This window comes from Pterocles gutturalis, unplaced genomic scaffold (genome assembly GCF_000699245.1).
Source record: "Pterocles gutturalis isolate BGI_N339 unplaced genomic scaffold, ASM69924v1 scaffold30078, whole genome shotgun sequence".
In the NCBI taxonomy this organism is placed as follows: Eukaryota; Metazoa; Chordata; class Aves; order Pterocliformes; family Pteroclidae; genus Pterocles; species Pterocles gutturalis.
In genome coordinates this window covers 1-18,816 of record NW_010126601.1, presented here as the reverse complement: position 1 = coordinate 18,816, position 18,816 = coordinate 1, and the positions used below count along the sequence as shown (strand labels likewise).

The window sequence follows — 18,816 nt, the reverse complement described above, 5'->3', positions numbered from 1 at the left end:
GCGTCGGCGGGGCCTTGGCAGCCCGATGTGCTCAGAGTTGTGGTGAGAGCAGGACCAGCGTGAGGCTTGCCGGCCGGGCGGTCCGGAGTGTCAGAGCCTGAGGAAGGGAGAGGAGGGCTGTGCTCCCCTCTGCGCTGGATGGCCACTGGGCAGTCTCTGAGATAACTGTCACCAGGTGAAACTAACTAATTGGCGTGGAAATGGGCATTTATTGAAAGTTCTGGTGGTGTGAAGGTGTTTAGAGGTGTCTGTGTTCCTTCTGGATGCTGCCCGAAGGTGGAGACTTGAAAGTCCAGCGGCAGGTCTGCCCCGAAACCATTCCTGTCAGGGCACCTTGCTGGTGTGGGGCAGCAGCATCCGGGCAGGTCACTGGTGAAACATCCTGGAAAAGTGGGTGGGGAGCATTTTGGTTTGAGACCGAGGCTGGTTTGGAGAAAAAAAAGGGGGGAAAATATTTCCAGCAAACTGGAGTTCCTGCTTTTTTATATGCCCTATCCTGAATGCCTGATACAAATAAGTGAAATAACGTATTAGACTTTTGAAGAGACTTTTTAAAAAATTTATTTGAGGTAGTGTATTTGAAAGTATAAATATTTGTCATCAATGTTATTAATTTCTTGCTTGCAGTTGAGCAGTCGTGCTTCTAAATAACCACCAGTCTTTGATTAGACTAATGGATTTGTGGTTAATCTCCAGAACTGGACCCACCTGTCGTGGGACCTGATTACTGTCAGCTTTAGTAATACACAGTTACTGCAAAGAAGGTTCTTGTAGCAACAGTTTGTTGTTTGTGTTTGGTTTTTTTAAAAAACTTTTAAAAATTGGTATCGGCATACATTCTGTATGGTGGAATACTGCCAGTTTTGATCATTGAGCATAGCACTGTGCTTTGTGAACGGTTTTGGTGATTTCAGCAGTCGCTGTAAACAGGTTGGTGGAACTGGGTTGTAAGTGTTTTGGTTATCTGTGTGGGAAGTCTTTATCAGGTCATATATTCTAGTTTGCATTTTAATTTGAGAGTAGCCTGTTGAGCATGCAAATGTAAAACTTTTGGTAGTGAATAATATTTGTATAGCAGAAATGCAGATGATTTGCTGTTATTCATTACATTTTGAAATGTGATTCAGACATCTAAAATGGTTGTTGCTCATGCTTAAAATAAAACACCAGTAATAAAGTGAAAATTTGCTTATTTAGTACTACTTGAGATTCTCTAAATTTACACAAATTACTAGATTCTTTTAAGCCGTTGTATTTTGTCCTCTATTTGTCCCCTGCTTTAATCCTTCCTTAATGCTGTGTGAAGAGATTATGGGCAGTATGTCATTAAGAGTATAAAACAAGCTGGTGTTTACAGCAGGATTTCTCTTTTCAGTTTGGTAGCTGACTGTTATGATAATTTTACATTTTAGAGCTCATGCAACTGAGGAAATAATGCCATATAAGCTTTCTGATGGGAAAGGCCACTTCAGAGGCTTGTTAATCAGAAAAGCTAGATTGAGCCCTTGCTCCTACCCAGGTTGGTACAAAAGAGAAAACTGTACTGCAAATTTGAAAACAATAGAGACCACAGAGAAAAAAAAAATGCACACCTGAACTGGATACGCGTGATGCAAAGTACTGAGTGTACAAAAGTCTGTTTCAGTGAAATGTGAATCTCACTTACAGTATCTAACTCATCGTGCTCTGTAATTCCAGGAAGAGCAAAAGAAGCCCCTGGCTCTGATGTCACACCAGGCTGATAGATGCAAGTACTTGGCGATCTGGTTTATTCTAACATTGGTGGGCAGTGATGGTTAGAGCCTTGCAGGATCCAGTGCTGTACTTCTTGGTCAGCAAACCTCTGTCACCCTCCGGTGTTTCTTACGGACTACTGTGTGCCTTAGTGCTGCCAGAAAATTGACTGCTTAGTTGTGCACAGAAATGTCTCGATTTTTTTAGGTACTGCTGTATGAAGGATGAATAATCTAAAAAGTTAGAGAAGAGCTTAGAGTCAAGTGTGATACCTGCCAGGCATCTTTTTCATTGCTTTTGGTTAGTTTTCAGTTGATGGTGTCTCACTGTAAGTGTCTTTTTGTTAACTGTGAGTGACCAAGACAACTCGTTTCACAAGAGTCATCGGTGGCATGGCCTAACACGCATCGGTGAGGTGGTGAATGTATGCAGTAGATATGATGGTACAGAAATACTGTTGCCAGGGTATGTAGTTTTCACACCTGGTTTTGTGCATTTCCATAGAGCCATTTTGACGCTTCCATTTGACTATTGAAGGAACGTGCTGACATTTCTGTACTTTAAGTGTTACCATATCCTAAAAATTACAGTATACAGAAGAAAATGAATGAGGCACTAAAATACATTACAGAACAGGCAAAATGTACATTTATGTCAGTGATGTGTTACATTACACAGGACTTCTGGAGGGAGGAAACACTTTGTGGTGCTGTTTCAAGTGTGTATACCGAAAAAATAGAATTGCACAAAAGGAATAATTGTAAAAGCATGTGAGTAATTTACACCTCTAAAAATTACTTGGAAAACTGATAGGATTTAGACACCAAAATTAGAGGACTTAAGGTCAAAACTTGAGGTTTGTATCTAGATCTGGGTCGGTTTATTGCTAATACAGAGGTTTTCATCTTGGTGTTTTGGTTCCCTTTGCTAGAGAGGAAAAGGTTGGGTGTGAAATGCGTGCAAATTCTCCAGATTTTTAACGTATGTAACTCCAGGAGTTCAGGCTACGGCCATCTTTGGCAGATATTGCTGAACCCGCTCCAAAAACTGTGTCTTGGACAATGCACAATGACATTTGTTGAAGCAGAGAAATGCAGGCACCCAAATCCTGTTACATTAAACTTCATGTTATATGTCTGTGTACACCTATAGACAAAATGCCTACACAGTTTATTATTGCTGATGCTTTATATGCAGATACTGTGTTTTAAATGTGTATTAGAAAACTTTCAGAAAAATTTTCATGTTATTTTAATATATAAAAAATTAGCAATTGATAACTTGCAAGATATGTATGTAGTACATATCTTGGCGTAAACACTCGATCGTCTGCTTATTACTAGAGTGAAAATAGTCTTGTTGAAGAAATGGCATTATTCACGGGATGAAAGACTAGAGTGCACGCGGGCAAATGAATTCTGAGAAAAACAATAGGCTTAAATATGTATGAAAGTTCAATTTAAAACCCAGTCCTAGTTTGAATTGTCTATGACTGTTACTTTTTGTTACATCTGGTTTTTAGCTTTGTTATGGAATATGCTATTAACCTGCAATCTTATTTTACTGTAGCGATGTCTTTTTTTGTGAATGGAGAAAAACTTCTTTATGTTTTTCCCTGTCAAACTGGTGGATGTCTGGTGCAAAGATTATACATTGATACGTCCACTAGGTCACTTGTTACTGACATCTTGACGGCCGATGTAAGATTATTCCCTGGTAACAGAAGCAACAGTAACAAGGTGCACGCTGTGACTTCTCCAAGGAAGGAGCCTTTCAAGTAACAACAGTTCAGAAACGTTGGTGTATTGTCCGGGCAGATGCTTCCTTTAGACGGCAGGCTAGTCTGCTCAAGAATGCCGTGTTCACGCTCCTAAGAGGCCAGTTTTTATTGTTGAATTTTGCTGGGCCTGTAAATCTCATCCTGAGGCTTGTTACCAGCTGAATTTTGAGTTTCTTAATCTGTTTGGACTGCCCTAGTAGCTTGTAGCTAATTCTGGCATAAGGATAAGGACTAGATGCATGTTGAATTCTGCATTTCCCATAGAGGTAGGCTGACAGTGAATGCCAGTTGATTTGAGCTTTATTTTGCATTTTCAGAGAGCAGAGGCAAAAGGTAGAGAGGATGTTGTAATACGGTTAGCAGCCAATGGTTGGTTTGTGTCAGCATTTGGGTTGCAGTGAATAAATGGTACAGTGGTTGGGCTGCCAGTTTTTCCTACACCTGCATAAATAAGTGGATGACCATTGTGAGTTTGCATAAGTGCCTTCACATGGGTTTTTAGGATTGGGTCTAGCAGGCAGCTGGTGTTAAGGTTAGAATTAGGATTTGTGCATAGGAGCTGTGAGAACAGGCTGAAGTGTTGGTGACGGATAGTATTGCATGTAACAAAAGCTAGGGTTCAGATTCAAGTTTGGATCAGGATTCGAATTAAGGTTTACGTATATTCAGAGATGAAGATTCAACATTGCTTAATGCAAATTCTTTTCCAAATGATAATTCAGATCTAGTCTCCCGTATCAAAGCATGTGAGCTCTGTACTTCTCTCTGCAGGCCTTGTAAAACTGAAAAGTTAACTCTTCAGCCATGAGTGTGCCTAATTCTAACTGCAGCTATAGGCTAAGAATTCTGTGAACTTTGGAGTACATTTATAAGAGCTTGATTTACCTTGGTGAAGAATGCAGCATTTACCTTGCTTCCTCACCTCCATTCCTCGCTAACCTTAAGCATAGAGAGCCTGCTTACGCTACCGATCCAAACCACAGCATTCAGACCCTAGGTTTACCATAGCACCCTGTAACATCTTGGGTTCTTCTGTTTTCCCAAACTTCATCTTTGCCTTCGTTACAGATTAGGAACCTGCTGCTGTCTGCAAATTAAGAATGAGTTCCATCAGAGGACTCCAACCTTAAACACGCTTCTCTGGTTCTAGGGAATTATGACAGGAATCTTTACTCTCCAGTTCCTGTGTACTAACGCTAATTCAGACTAGGCACCTTCTGTGGTTTGAAGGATTTAAAGGAACTAGTTATATTTAAAGAACACATTTCTATTCTATTTAAAGAACACATACAGATCTGGGGGGTGTTATCGTTAGGTACAAATAGTAGAGCGTCTCTTTCCTAAAGTACTGTAAAATTATATATTTCCCTATTCTTTTTTTTTTAAGGATCTACATGAGAATGACCATCTTCTTCTGTCTCTTAAATGTTATATCTGGATTTCAAAGTAGCTGTAATTTGGAGGACACTAGTGACTATCCTGCTCCATTATGAGAAGACATTCACCAGTGTAAAACAGTCTGGAAGAAGATTTCTCTAAGAAAATCAAAAAGCATAGAATCCTTTAATAAAACAGAAAAGATTTAGAATTTCATAAGATTTTGGCTATCTGGGTCTTAAAAAAAAATAAATAAAATGAACCGTTACACAATCATGAAACAACTAGGTGATGGGACCTATGGCAGTGTGTTGATGGGGAAGAGCAACGAGTCAGGAGAACTTGTGGCTATCAAAAGGTATGTAATATCTAAATATAGAAAAGGTGCTCGCAGAAGCTCAGAGATTTTCACATTTAACGTTAGTGTTGTCTGCCATCTGTGTAAACTGGAAAAAAAAAATGTTCCTTTTCAAGGAAATTAACATAACAAAATTAATTTTTTTAATTAAGATGCTTAACAAGGTGATGGGGGGTCAGACTTCAGCTAACAGATCCATTGTGAGACACAGCAGTTTGTATAAGTTGCTGATTTATCTTGGCTTGTAGAATTCCATGCTGCTTTTGTTCAGTTCGAGCCGGCTTCTTTCTAAAAATGTTGTTAGGCTAACACCAAAGGAAAAGCAAAACTGAGTGTGCAGTTGATTAATTAGGGAGTTTGTTTATTTATATGGGTTGTAAGAATACCCATTTTAAGGGATAGATTTGAAATACCTTCCCACCCAACTAAATCTTTTTAGGCCCTGTATTAAGTTTCAAATATTGCTACAGTCATAAATACCAGGTAACAATCTGGTCAGGGAAATAAAAGCTGTCTCCTTGGATCTAATAAAGTTGTGTTGTGCATAACTATCAGCGTTGTCATGCTTTCCTATAAAGATTATTACTAAACAACAGAAATTGTATGAGAGGAGTGGGGAAATTCCCCTTGTATTCCTACAGAATTGCAAGCAGGATGTAAAGCGTAAGTTGAAATACCAGAAATGGCATGTTGCTGAGATATTTTTTTTTTCTCCATTTATGGATTTAGTGCAGAAAAAAAACTGTAATATAATTGACTGACTTTTGTTGTAGAAACTTCTGAGAGTTTGAGGTTTCTCCATATACTGCTAGGGCTGTTACCTAGGTTAATAATATTAAGCTAAACTAAAAAAAAAAATAAATCTGCAAGTGATTATTTTAATTATTTTTAGGGAAAAGGAACAATATTTTGTGGGAAGTGTTTTTCATTCTCATGATTTCAAGATTTGGAATTCTTTTGTGTGATTTTTAAGTTTGGGATTTGAGGGAGACAATTTTGGTTGAAGAGGAGTTTATTTTAAATTAAAATCTTGGGTTTAAGTCGTGTTGCTCTAGGTGCTAGAAGGAACACAGCAAATAACATGGCATTTACAACCCTGTCCCAAGACCTGAGCAACACCAAATATTCATGTTTGTATCTATTCAAGACGTACAAATAAATGTATTACACTGTTATATATAAGGATTAGTTTAGAGACTATTATATGTATTAGTATTGCTTGAAAAGATGAAACCATTTTTATTTGGTTGGTGTTTAATCCTTGGAACAGGTTTGTAAAAATGACTAATCAAGTCAGATGGTAAATTATAATGTTAAGCTGCAGTCAAGATATTTTGCAGATTTCAAAAATGTCATTTTCTTGTTTTCCTAGAATGTGCAACTTGGAAACAAAGATGTGATTTTTCTGGTTTCAAGTATCCATGTTTTATGTGCAGTGTGACTGTTGCTTGTTTTGTTATTAAGAGCACAATTCAAATTATACGAAGGGATTTTGTGTCCCTGATGCTTTTATAAATACCTTGGAGTATCACGGTCTCTCTGGCTAACTCCTCCTCTAAAAAATATGTTTGTAGTGACACTTATATTTCTAGCAATTCTAAGAGTTTGTTTTAAATTATTTTGCTGATGGATATTCTAGAATGTTTTGAACTGAGTTCAAAATACAACTAATGCTGCACTTGGAAAATAACGTGTTTAGATTTTTTGTTCTAAAATAATTCTGTACTGTTCACTGAAAATACTTTATCTTGGACTTGTATTTCAGAATGAAAAGAAAGTTCTATTCATGGGATGAATGTATGAATTTGAGAGAAGTCAAGGTAAAGTGGTGAACGTACCACATTTAAAAATTAGTGTCTGGTTAGGTTTGCATGAAGGAAAAGGGCACCTACAATGTCTAAGCATAAGGCCAAACTCTGTAAACTCTTTAAATGAGGGTGGCAGATTGCACAAAAGCCTGGGCTGCTGGCACTCCTAGAGCTCCCACTGCTTTGTGGAATATCCCACTGTTCTCACGCAGTGCCTATGTCTTATAGCCATGCCTCTTCTCTTTGACAGAAGATGAAGAAAATTATTTAGAGTGTGTGTGTGTGTAATGTCTTATAGCCATGCCTCTTCTCTTTGAGTGAAGATGAAGAAAATTATTTTGAGTGTGTGTGTGTATTTCTGTGTTGTATCATCCTGCTGTTTCATTTTACTGGCAGATTTCTAGGTGTATATCCAGCCCTTATTTTTTTGTATTGGGGGAACTAGTAGAAAACACTGGGAGTTTTGGGTAGCCAAATGATAGAATAATGCTTGCAATCCTGGGCTTAAATTCTAAGTCATCCCATGTTTTGGGCATCTGATTTTCTGTATATACAAAACTCCCTAACAAAAGAGTTGCGTATCTATACTTTAGGTTTAACTTATCGGAGATTGCATGTAATCAGTATCTCCAAAACAACACCTGTAAGGGAACACTTGTTCATGAAAATTTCATAACAGAAAAATTGCTGGGTTCCCTTATTCAGTTCTGTGAGCAAGGGATGGTATAGCTTCAGAACTGTGTTTCATTGTAGGGAATTAGGTTTTTGTGTTAATCTTTACCTCAGCTATGATGTAAACCCTAGAAATAGAAATTTTAAACTACTATTAGTATTGTTGCTGCCTTGATTTTGAAATTAAATCAAAATGCTATTTTTTTGTTCTTTGAAACTGAGTTTCCAAGATAAATACAGACTATTAGATGGACATGTTTTGTAAATTCTGTGCTAGAAACTTTTACATGTTAAAAATTTAGTCCTGATCAGGAATCAAAGTCACTGCTGAGTTATCTGAACCTGTATTTTGCTCTGTTACAGTCTCTGAAGAAGCTAAATCATGCCAATGTAATTAAATTGAAAGAAGTCATACGAGAAAATGACCACCTTTACTTTGTATTTGAATACATGAAGGAAAATCTCTATCAGTTAATGAAGGACAGGTATGTCTTTTTCACAGAACAGTGTGCTATCATGCTTTGTTTAATGATTCTTATGCTATCTTGAAGCAACACATTGGAATTTCTGGTTTTGGCTCTTCTTGCAGCCCCACTGATGTGAACAGGAATTGCTGCACCCGCTTATCTCAGGGTAGAATTCTGCATTGCCCTGCATTACAGTGTTGCATATTGTAATGATTTTGGAAATAACAGTTTGTTCAGTTGTTAACGTGATAGCTTGCATGTCTTTGGTGTGTAGAGCCATGAGAGAAATTCCAAATCCTGTTGTTTTTTTTTTAATTTATTAGACTTCACTTTAAAGTATGAAGGATTGGATAAACAGTGTTCATTCTGCTTTTGCTCATGGATTTGGCTTAAAGTGGGGATGGTCACCTGCATGTACATGCATGCATGCGCATAAAAAAGACCTATTGATGGACTGTGTGATGTTGCAATCTTGGACAAACAGTACATAGCAAGGCTTGCAAGATGGACTTTGGAATAGGACCTGCCTTGTCAATAGTGTTTTTCTTTGCTGAGTTCTTTTGCCTTTAATGTGTGTTCCCTTCAGGCGTTGTCATGCACCTTTATCTCCTAATGTGCAAAATTCCTAAGTTTGCATCCTGAGATAGCTGCTAGTGATATTAGCACAACATTACCTGACAGCTGAGAAGGATTGCTGTCAATCAGGGTTCCCTTAAGGGTACCACTGTGTAGCACACCTACCCCAGTGCTGCGCTGTGCGCTGTCTTCCTTGATACGTTACCATGCGTTCCATGTTCAAGCACACTGCGGGCCAACCAGCTTCTGCAGAAGAGGGTCATGGACCTCTCTGCAGAGAAGTCCCTCTGCAGCACTTAAAGTGAGTGAAATTACGGCCTGGCAGCAAGTGAGTTTTGAGATGAGGGCTAGTTGCATCTGTCTTACTTCGTGTGCAAGACTTGACTGGTCTGGTTTCATCTGTTCATGATGTGTTGTGCAAAGGAAATACATATGTTTTGAAAATACATTATTTTTTTAATTATGTGAAGTTGTTCATCTGTTTCTTCACAGAAACAAGTTTTTCCCTGAGTCAGTCATCAGAAACATGATGTATCAGATATTACAAGGGCTAGCTTTTATCCATAAACACGGTAGGTTTCAACCTAGAGTTTAACTGTGTAGCACTTTTTTAGAAAATAAGATAATGCACAGTAATAACATGAATAAAAATATCTAGCAAAGGCTATTCATTATCTCTAATAAAAACTATTCTTTATCTGTTTCAAGTATGGTGCATTTTTAAACCATACCTGAAGCCACACTTTGTTTTCTTACAATCAGATTTTCCTCTATCTTTTTGAAAGCATTGGGTATTGTTCATACACTGTTTAGTACTTTTTGCCATCTTAGTTACCAGATGAATAAACAAACTAAAGAAACATGTATGCTGTGCTATACTGTGTATTTCTGTTTCCTCAAAAAGATGTATTTAAGGAGCATTGATACTTTACAGATGGCAGTTTCTCCTGTCTTGAGATACTATAACTAATATGATACCCTACATCTAAAAAAAAATTAAAATAACTTGTTCACTTAGAAGTTCAAACAGTCTCCTTGTCAAATACAGCCTGGATTTAAATATTTTAAGAGACAGGACTTTTCTAAGAATTACAAGCACAGTCTAAATAAGAGGTGCTATGTGCTCACAACAAGAAGTAGTTTCACAGCATTTACAAAACTTTTAGAATCATAGTGCTCATGTTTAATATCTGTCTGCAAACTGCATTCTGAAATACTGGTATTAAGCTCCTTTGCATTTAAAAAACTAGTAATTTACTCTTGTTCAACTCCTTTATTTTGTACTTGTCCTTCACATCACATTACCATCCTTAAAACTTTCCAAAGACGACAAAATATTAGCTGAAAAATAAGAAACAATGTTCCCAGTGATCTCTGATTGGCTTTCATGTACCCTGGCAAGGCCTGTTGATGAATTCAAATAATTAATTAGTTCTCTTCAATATTATAAAATACCCAGAAATTGCCATTTCATGTCTTTCTGTTCAAGATAATATACTGTTCACTGATTATTAGCATCCTCTTTTCCTTTGTAATTTCTACATGAAATAAATGAGAAAATCAGAATTTAAGAAAAACTGCCATTTCAAAGTTGTTATATTAATATTTGTTTTGACCATAATTGTTTGGGAATGACATGTATAATAAATTTGAAAATTTACATTTCACTGTGATAATTTCAGCCAATTTCTTACAGTGGTTGTCAGTTTCTGCATGCAGAACTTGAATGCTTTATTGTAGCAAGTGAATTTCAATCAAACTGATTTATATTATAACCATTGTGTACACCAATTAAACAGCAGAATTGATTTGCTTAGCGACTTAACAGCTATCCAGGTATGTAGGTACTCAAGCCAACAGTAAGCATTAAAGAAACTATGTGCCTGCATTACCAATATTAGCATTCCCGACCAGAATTTTCATCTCTCTTATACACCTGCATCTACAAATCATTGTCACAATGATAAATAAACTTGTGAAAAATAGTTCAAGGAATTTTGTAGATCAAGAAAGAGTGCCAGGTGCCCATTTTTTCGTTATCCAAAACCAACAAAGCAGTTGTAGTTTTTTGCAAATGATTTCATTCTGAAATGGGTTTATTTGATATCACTGCAATAGCCAATTAATTTTCCTTAGTGTGTTAATGACAGTTTACATCTGTTAATTTAAGAACAGTTGGTGTAATAATTGCTGGAGGGAAAATGCGTGTGCTTGTTAGGGTGAGGGTTACCATTCACTTATTCTGAATTTAAAAATTAAAAAAAAAAAATAGCTATATTCTTCCACAACATCCCAAAGTAAATTTTTGGTTATTCTGTTAAAAGGCTGCTGTTTAAGAAGTGATGACACAGTAATTCACTGTTCTGTTCTCTCTGATCTTCTATAGGATTTTTTCATAGAGATATGAAACCTGAAAACCTTCTCTGTATTGGACCAGAACTTGTGAAAATAGCAGATTTTGGTTTGGCTAGAGAACTAAGATCTCAGCCACCTTATACAGATTATGTTTCTACCAGGTGGTAGGTATATTAAGGAGTTAATACATTATCTTAACTCATTACCTTTTTCTTACAATTTTAATTTATCTATTATTTTGATTTATCTATTAGTTCTTTCCATTCTCATAGGTACCGTGCTCCTGAAGTTTTGCTAAGATCATCTATTTATAGCTCACCTATTGATGTGTGGGCAGTTGGCAGCATAATGGCTGAACTGTACACACTGAGACCTCTTTTCCCAGGCACAAGTGAAGTAGATGAAATCTTCAAAATTTGCCAAGTATTAGGGACTCCGAAGAAGGTAAGACTTTTTGAAAAACTCACACAATAGTATTTAAAAAAAAAAAAGTTAAGTTAAATTCTTATAAAACATTAAATGTTACTGCTCTTTCAGAACATACATATAAATTATTGTTTTAGTAATTTCCTGCAGACTTCAGGCTTTCTCAACTGTATTTCTTTTAAGGTTCTATTAAGGCACGTAATGCTAGTCTCTTGTATATTAGCATCCGTTGTGTATCATGCCATTATGTGTAGCCCTGCTCTTCTCTGACGAAAGCCAGATAAAATTGTTTAGTTTAGTAATTTAAAGCTATGCATATTGGAAAGAAAATCAGAAGTCTCCTGGAATTTCATTTTGCCACAGTTGATTTGTTTTCCTTTCCTGAAAGAGTAATTCTTCTAGGCTGGCACCCAGAATTTGGAGCTTGTGGAAGACACCATAAACAAGACAAATTATGCTTTTCTTATTTCTAAAGCATAATAAAGGAAACATTTGATCTCAAACACAGATGTCTCATAAAATATTATTAGCAATAAAAAATGAGGAAAAATGTGCAATATTTTAGAGAGTAAACAATTATTTTCAGTTATTTTCTGGAAGGGCTAAATATGTTAAAAATTACAAGGAAAGTTTGGGTAGTGTGTATAAAAATGTATGCAATTGGAAAGGAATGTTCACCTTCAAGATTTTGAATAAACTGAGAAAAGACCATGTAATATAAATATTTTTTTGAGAATACGGTAAGAGATGGCAGATGCTTATCAGTACTTTATGGGCACAAATGGAGCTTTGTGAAATAACTGACTGAACTTGGAAAACCTGAGGGTGGGAGAGAAAAACATAGATTTCTTTCATTGATGTTCTACTGATATAAAGTAAAACATAATTCTTGTCCAGTAAAGGAGCTGTTATCAATACCGAAGTGAGGAACAGAAATCTTAAAACAGAAATAGATTAAGCTTAGCTAGGAAGATGCAGATCTTGAAGTGGTGGGAAAACATCCAACAGAACATACTGTGAAACAGGTGGAAACTCAATGCCAGAGCAGAGAGGAAAAGGTCAGAGGTGGATAGTTATAGATGATATGTTGTGGAAGTAAAAATTGAGTCTAGAAGACTAAGTGAAAACTGCTATGATGTGTAAAACAGCGCTTGCTATGACAACTGTGCATTAGAAGTCCTGTGTAATATGAGCGGTATTTTAAGACTTGAGTTTTCAAACACAGATGTTAAGTTTTTTAAGCAGCTCACAAGTCTAGGATAGTAAGAAAAATATTTTGATGTATATTAAGAATATCTGTGAAAGAGAGCAACATACTAGCTTCTGGAACATTTCCAATGTATAGCATATATAAGTTCTAGAAGTGCAGGGAGATCAGAGAGAGACTCTCGCTGCGTGTAGTAGCAGAGCAGTGCTGAGCTGACTGCTGTGGTTTTTCTCTAATGTTGTAAGTAGCTGAACAGAAGCAAGTCATGACTGTTTACCCTCTGTCGTTCCCTGACTAGCAAGCTGATTGCTTGGGAAAGCAGGGAGAGTTACCAGCTGAGTATTTCGGAGCAAACTGTAGCCTCTTCTAAAGACCCTAAGGGAAGACACTAAATCAGCCCTCTAGGATCAGGAAGCTGTAATTACTTCCTTTGTGCCCTTGTCATCTGCCTGGAAGACTTGGGAATTTTATGTCCTTACAACAATGCTAAGGCATTCTTCAGGGAGATCACAGTGTAAGAAGAGTACTTAAATATGATGATAGAAATTATCATAGCAAATGATGCATTTTTTACAAGTGAGGTACCTCCTTCATTCTGAAAAACATAAGCAGTTATTTTAATAGTCTGGTTTTGCAGATAGTTTTACAAACAGTATTGTTTTCAGACATATATTTTCATTTATTCCATTATCCTGCAATGAGGAATTACAGGAATTATGCCCAGAAGCTATCTTCATTCCACTTTGCCTTCCTTTGTTTAAGTCCATCATACTAATGCCTTCTGTGAGTTTGGGTTTTTCTAAATAGTGATAGGCAACTATTTTGCTTTATTTTGTGAATGAAGTTGCTTTATTTATAAAATGTTGCTTTATTTATTTTATAAATAAAGCAATAAGTCACACCATTCCGGTACTCACAGTGATGGTGCACTAGACAATCTGAAAAGGAGAGATTAATTAAATGCATTTTCATTAGTTGAAGGTTGGCAATGGCACTTTAAATAATTTTTTATAAATTGAAATGTATTTCTCATTTTTGCACTTTTACTATTTTCATCCTATCCCTGTACTTCACCAGTTCAACACCCAGCCCTTGCAACTTCGTTGTAAACGTTCTTTATCGTTACCTCTGGCAGCCAGAACATCACCAACTCCAATAAAGGAGGGAGATGCAGCAGAGGAGGAGAGAGTCTACCTCCATTAATTTAAATGAACAAATTATTCTCTGAGGTGGAATTGGAAGTCCCTTGAAGTCTTGAGACTTATTTTAACCACACTTGGTTTATAATTATATTTTAGTTCTGTGATTACCATAGACTGTTAACAGAGCTGACACTGTATGTTGTTGATGTACATAAAAAGATGAGTAATAGCTAACATGATATCTTAAGACCAGATTCTATCAAATCAATCCCATTTACTCCTGTAGCAGTGTAACAGGCTTTGTGGATAGAGGAGAAGAACTAATATCATACGTTGTCTTCAGTAAGGCTTCTGGTGCTGTCCCTCATAACATTCTCATCAGCATATTTATGTAAACAAACTGCATGATAAGTACATACCTGTTCGGAAAGCCGTATTCAGAAAGTAAGCTTTACTGTTTCACATTCAAAATGAAAGAAAGATCGAATAGGACTTGAATGGTTCTGCAGCTGATGAAATTTTTAAATTGTATTTGTCATGGGTTAAGCTAACCCACCACAGTATTACAGACCTTCTGATGGAATAGATTTTACTTCTTAAGTTGGCAGTTGGGAAGGACTGAGTATATTAGGAGACAAGATTAGAATTCAGAGTTTCTTACAAAATTGGAGATGTAGTTTTAAAAAAATTTCTTTAGTCATGTGCGGAGTGCTGTACTTAAGCAGCAATAATCATATATACATATGTATATATACATATGTTTCTGGGGATAACCATCCAGCTCACATGTCTGTAGAAGAGGATGTAGGAGCTATATGTAGTGCATTGGTTTCTTTTGCAGCAAATACCATACCAGTGTGTAGAGAAAGGAGTACAGTCCACCAACATATGAACAAGTCTTCCTGTTAAACTTGCTGTATTATGTCCAGTTACAAGTTTTGCCTTTCAAGAGAGAAAAACTGGAGTCCAGAGAAGAGGAAGAACTTTAAAAGCCTAGACCCAGAAATTCAATTGTTTCGGCTTCTTTAGCCTATACAAAGGAAGACTGGAAGAAAGGAGAAGAAATATACCTTTTAATATATAAAAAGGGTGCTCTAGAGAGAAAAAAGAAATAGCTGTTCTTGGTATCCATGGATGATAGCACACTCAACAATGGCCTTGCATTGCTGCAAGAGAAACCTACATTTTTATAATTTTGAGAACAATTAAGCTCTGGAATAGACTGTTTGTAGTGGTTGTGGAGTGCTGGAAACTGGAAGCTTTTTAGACTAGTACCTGTCAGGAACTAGGGGCAAGGGCATGGGCTAGATGTTCTCTTGAGGTCTTTGATAATCCTGTGATTCTGTATTGAAACAATGCAGTTATCAAGGAACTAAGGACTTCAGGTTTTACTTTTTGCAAGTTAAACATTCAAAAATAAAAGTTTTTGTTTGGTGGTCGTGGCTTTTTCCTGTTGCAGTACTGTCTAGTTGTAACTTAATCATTGATTGTCTTAATGGTGGAATCAGTGGTATATTGCATAGGCATGGTTACACACCCATGGTATGCTAGGTGGAAGGGCCTCACCTCTGCTATTCCCATAAAGAAGGTATGTTGAAGTCAGCTGTTTGAGCTCATTTCTGTGGTAGGTGGGATGTTTGGTACTGCTCCTGGTACTGCTGCACTCTCTTCTTCAGACAGAATATGTCCAAGTGTGGTGACCACAATGAAGGTTCCACCTTTTCCCACAGGAGAGCTTGAGAAGGACTGCCATTGGAGACTGATTCTGTGTTCACTGGTGGTGTAACAATTGTAATTTTTAATGCCTGTTAGCCACTATATAGGAAGGAGCTATGCAGACCAAGCATGACTCAAGCTGCATAAGATTAAATTTGATTTAATGCCTCAAAGATATATAGTCTTTGTTATTTTTTGGTACTCATTTTTCTTTCCTTTGAAACAGAGTGACTGGCCAGAAGGATACCACCTTGCTTCTGCCATGAATTTCCGTTTCCCACAATGTGTCCCTATAAGCCTAAAAACTCTAATCCCAAATGCAAGCAATGAAGCAATACAGCTTATGAGTGATATGCTGAACTGGAATCCGAAGAAGAGACCTACAGCAAGTCAGGTTTGAGTACCTGATGATTAAGTATAAGACTGAATTTTCTTGCATTGTTAAAAAATTGTAGATACAGAAACCAATTGAGTGTCATAGTACTGACGGCCAGAGAAAAATCTCCTCATTTTGAACACTTTGGTGGGAATGAGACTGAGTAGTGAGGAGAGAAAGTTCTAAACCTGTCTCAGCAGACATAATAAACTCTTCAGTTATTTCTGCAATGTTGTCTTCTGTATTGGCACATTGTAAAACTTTCTCTGTACAGGAGAAAGAAAAATCTGAGCTACAAGTTTCCTGAACTGTAACTGCAAGTCAATTCTGCTGCCTTCATTTTCCTCCCCCATCTGTACAAAGGGAGATACTGAAAAACAAGCCTTGCTTGTTGTGAAGCTGCAGATGGAATGTAGTATAGAAGAGCTAAGGATTATTTTTACTTGGAGAGGGGATATAAACTATAATAAGTGATAAGGAAAGAACTTTGTGAAGAACATACCAATAGGTCACAAAGGTCACAGTTTTTCCTCCAAGTTAATTTCAAAAAATGTGTTTAAAGTACACAAGATGTCAGTACATTCTACTGATCTTTTTTTCAAGTAGTCATACCTAATGCAACCCAATTAGAAGGTATAAAAGGGGAATACAATTAGGAAAGGAAAGACATATTGCAACTTACCCTAGATGGATGTAATGTGATTCAGAAGCTGTTAAGCAGATGGTACCAAGTAGAGCAACCATTTCTCTTCACTTTATAAAGCATATCTATTGTTACAGTCGCTGAGATCTAACTGTAGTCTATTGGTATATATCTCTACACAGAATACTGCATGGTGCTTTATGAAAGCAAATAACCAGCTTTTGCTGGTTATTTGGTGAGTTGTAAAGGAAGCAGCTGCGGCAGTTGTGTAATCCACAGCCAAAAGGGAGAGGTCAATGCACTTATTGGAAACATGTACAAAGGCAGCAATTTTCAAGTGCAGCTGAGGCAAAACATCTCTTTCAGAACTAACAGAGTAGAATCCTACCCAGAAGAAGTAGCAGAGGTGTTGTTTTGACATAGGAGGAGCTGTGTTAGTAAGGTATGTCCATGCTGTCCATCTAGCAGTGGACATGAAATGTTCAGAGAAAAAGAATGAAATACACGTCTGCCTGAAGACAGACACTGTAGTTTCCTAATGAACACCATGAAGGTACAGCAAGCACAGTGAATGTATTTCAAAACAGAACAACAACAGGGAAAGCTGGTGATAAGAAAAAGGAGAAACTTTGCTGGTTAACATCCTCTGATTGTAAAACCCATACATTAATATTAAATGGCAATCATCACACTTGTGGGGTTTATTTTTTTGTTTTTTTAAACTTAAAAAAAAAGAAAGCACTGTTTATTGAGTTGCCAAGGCATAGTTAGTGGAAACATTGTAATAAAGCATATGGTAAAGGTAGTAGAGACTACCTGCTTTAAGATTGAAATTTATTACTGCATTAATATAGAATGGTATTGAATGTAAAATGCACCTGAAAACAGACTTCACGAAACCTAGAAGTAAAGGAGGGAAAGAAAGGACATGACTGCTATAACATGTACAAGTGGGTCCATCTTACTAAATTATTTGACGGGAAGAGTTTAAAATACAGAACGGACAGTTATTAATACACACTTTACATATGATCTTATGATGCATCCATCTTGCATTTGTGCTGTAGAGCTTGCTCAAATGCTTCAGAAACCTGCTTAGATCCTTGATGAGGTTACCAAAGTAAACTTTTCGAAGTAAAATTGCTATGTTATGTCTTCTCCTCCAGGCTTTGAAGTACCCTTATTTTCAAGTTGGCCAAGTTTTAGGACCTCCTCCACAGTATCTGGAGAAGCAGACTCCTCTTAAACCAGGTCAGCCAACAGAGCCAAAGCCAGCTTTACCTAAAGTGGAACCTATATCAAAGCCAGAACCTCTGTCTTCACCTGATGCACCGGACAAAACACAGCCACAGCCCTTATCAAAGGTTAACCACCAGCCTCTCCAGCAAATTCAATTGCCTCAGAATACAGCTAACCAGCAAGTACCAAAACAGCAGCAGCGACAGGCACAACCGTTTTTTCCAACCATCAATAAAAACTCATCACCAGTAAGTTGTCTTCAATAAGTACTTAGGTCGTTACATTAAAAGTTCTTACTGTATTCAACCAGATGATCCCTTTAAATTTGTCATACTTTTTATTAGAAAAAATACAGATATTTAGGGACTAATTAAGGATATAACTGGTCACTTACTGAAATTTGACAGCAAATCAGAAGAATAGATTGCTTGTAACTACAATGTATGTTCATTTGTAATAGCCTTTACTGACATGATTACGCCGTAATGTAGTTACAACATCTATCGTTTATTGACCTTTGAGAAACAATTCACAAAAATATTGTTAGTATACAGTAAGAGAAGTGGGAGCACTTCACTTGCCTCACACAGGAAAATACCTGGGACAGCTCAGAGTCTTGTTTATGACAGTAGTTCTCTGACTACCACCTGTTGGCTACTAGTAGATAGCTGCAAAGTGAGCAACACATGTAATCACATGGAACTCGACGTTTCATCCAATTCCTAAGCGTGTAAGGTGTTTAACAAGATGAATATTAAACTTTGGTTTACAGTCTTTTTGCTTTCCACTTACACCCACTGAACTACAATATAAACCATGTTAAACAGGTATTCAGAATATACAGGAAAGCAAACTACAGCCACATGAAAGGACAGCTTTAAAATCTAATTTCTTTTGAAGAGAATGTTAATAAAAGTCACAGAATCACAGAATCACAGAA

General features: G+C 36.9%; 1 protein-coding gene across 1 annotated transcript; it reads left to right on the top strand.

Annotated features, from left to right (window-relative positions):
- Positions 1 to 4,888: 4,888 nt before the first annotated feature.
- MAK (male germ cell-associated kinase) lies at positions 4,889 to 18,124 on the top strand (the record flags this gene model as incomplete). Its single annotated transcript, XM_010079039.1, has 8 exons — positions 4,889 to 5,249; positions 7,015 to 7,069; positions 8,093 to 8,214; positions 9,265 to 9,344; positions 11,159 to 11,291; positions 11,400 to 11,571; positions 15,845 to 16,012; positions 17,804 to 18,124. Coding segments are annotated over exons 1-8 (1,152 nt in total), but the record flags the coding sequence as incomplete, so codon positions are not given.
- Between the last annotated feature and the right edge of the window lie 692 nt (positions 18,125 to 18,816).